This window comes from Propithecus coquereli, unplaced genomic scaffold, assembly GCF_000956105.1.
Source record: "Propithecus coquereli isolate 6110/MARCELLA unplaced genomic scaffold, Pcoq_1.0 Scaffold20, whole genome shotgun sequence".
NCBI lineage: Eukaryota > Metazoa > Chordata > Mammalia > Primates > Indriidae > Propithecus > Propithecus coquereli.
The window spans coordinates 6,601,461-6,603,147 of NW_012144967.1; the positions used below are offsets into that span (position 1 = coordinate 6,601,461).

Consider the following 1,687-nt stretch of genomic DNA (forward strand, 5'->3'; position numbering starts at 1 on the left):
GTGGTAGCAATGATGATGATGATGGTGGTGGTGATGGTGATGGTGATGATGATGGCAGTGATGATGGTGATGGTGGTGGTAATGATGGTGGAAGTGATGGTGATGATCGTGGTGGTGGCAATGATGATGGTGATGGCAATGATGATGATGATGGTGGTGGTAGTGGTGAGGGAGGTGATGGTGATGATCATGGTGGTGGCAGTGATGATGGTGATGGTGATGGTGATGATGGTGGTGGTGGTGGTGGTGATGGTGGTAATGGTAGTGATGGTGATGGTGGTGATGGTGGTGATGATGTTGGTGATGGTGGTAGTGGTGATGGTGATGGTGATGGTGATGATGGTGGTGATGGTGGTGATGGTGGTGGTGGTGGTGGAGGTGATGGTGATGGTGATGGTGGTGATGGTGGTGATGGTGGTGGTGGTGATGGTGGTGGTGGTGGTGATGGTGGTGGTAATGGTGGTGATGGCAGTGATGGTGGTGGAGGTGATGGTGGTGGTGGTGACAGTGGTAATGGTGGTGGTAGTGAGAGTAATGGTGGAGATAATGGCAATGGTGGCGGTGGTGGTGGTAGTCGGATGTGGTGGTGGGGAAAAGTGGAAGAAGAGGTTAAGATGGTGCTCATAGAGGTGGTAGTGGCAGTAACAGAATCAGCCTGTTCATTCTTCCACTTTCTGCACTCTATTTGCACTTTAGGAAGACCAGGAGTGTCAGTGACAAAGTGCCCCCACCTTTCAAATTTCTCCCTAAGGGACTTCCAGAATCACCATATGCATTCCAATCCCTTCAGCCTAATTAAGACAGTAAATGCATGTGAATCATTTCAATTCAGCAAACATTGAGCCACATCCAGGCTAGGGCCGGGGAGTGCCGTCATAAATAAAAACACATGCATTGCCTTGCCTTTCTCTTGTCCCTTCCACTTCCTGCCTCCTAAAATGCTTAGCTAACTTCTTTACCAGTTGTTATGATTTGAACATGTCCCCCTAAATTCGTATGTTGGAAACTTAATCCCCAGTGCAACAGTATTGGGAGGTGGCACTTTTAAGAGGTGATTAGGTTACAAAGGCTCTGCCCTCATAAAAGAATTAATGTTGTTTTCTTGTGAGTGGGTTAGTTGTCTCAGGAGTGGGCTTGTTATAAACTAAATTCAGCCCCCTGTGCTCTCTCTCATGCCCTCTCTTGCCCTTCCACCTTCCACCTTCCACCATGAGATGATGCAGCATGAAGACCTTCCCCAGATGCTAGCACCATGCTCTTGGACTTCCCTGCCTCCAGAACCACGAGAAAAATCCACTTCTATTGTTTGTAAACACCCAGTCTGTGGTATTCTGTTACAGCAGCACAAAATGGACTAAGACACCAGCTCCCTTCCCTTCCTCCCCATCTCCCATTCTGCTCTGAAGACCTGATTTCTGGGTTGCTGTTGTACTTGAGATCTTACACTAGGGAAACCCACAGTGAACCAAAAAAATACATATTTTCTCCCCAGTATAAGCCAAGAACTCCTTCCTGCCTTGCCCCAAACTGACCTTGATGAATTCCTCAACGTTCAGAGAACAAACTTCAAAAAAAGGTGAGCATCATAATTGTAAAATCAAATTGGATTTAGAATAGAAGAGTCAAGAATTGACCAACAAATTTTAAAGGATAATATTGGCCCAGAGCTATTAGTCATGTCACCTTT

At 46.6% G+C, this 1,687-nt stretch overlaps 1 protein-coding gene across 1 annotated transcript; it reads right to left on the minus strand.

Annotated features, from left to right (window-relative positions):
* Positions 1 to 223: 223 nt before the first annotated feature.
* LOC105809817 (proline-rich receptor-like protein kinase PERK2) lies at positions 224 to 625 on the minus strand (the record flags this gene model as incomplete). Its single annotated transcript, XM_012643675.1, has 2 exons — positions 473 to 625; positions 224 to 370 (listed from the first exon to the last, which is right to left on the minus strand). Coding segments are annotated over exons 1-2 (300 nt in total), but the record flags the coding sequence as incomplete, so codon positions are not given.
* Positions 626 to 1,687: the final 1,062 nt, after the last annotated feature.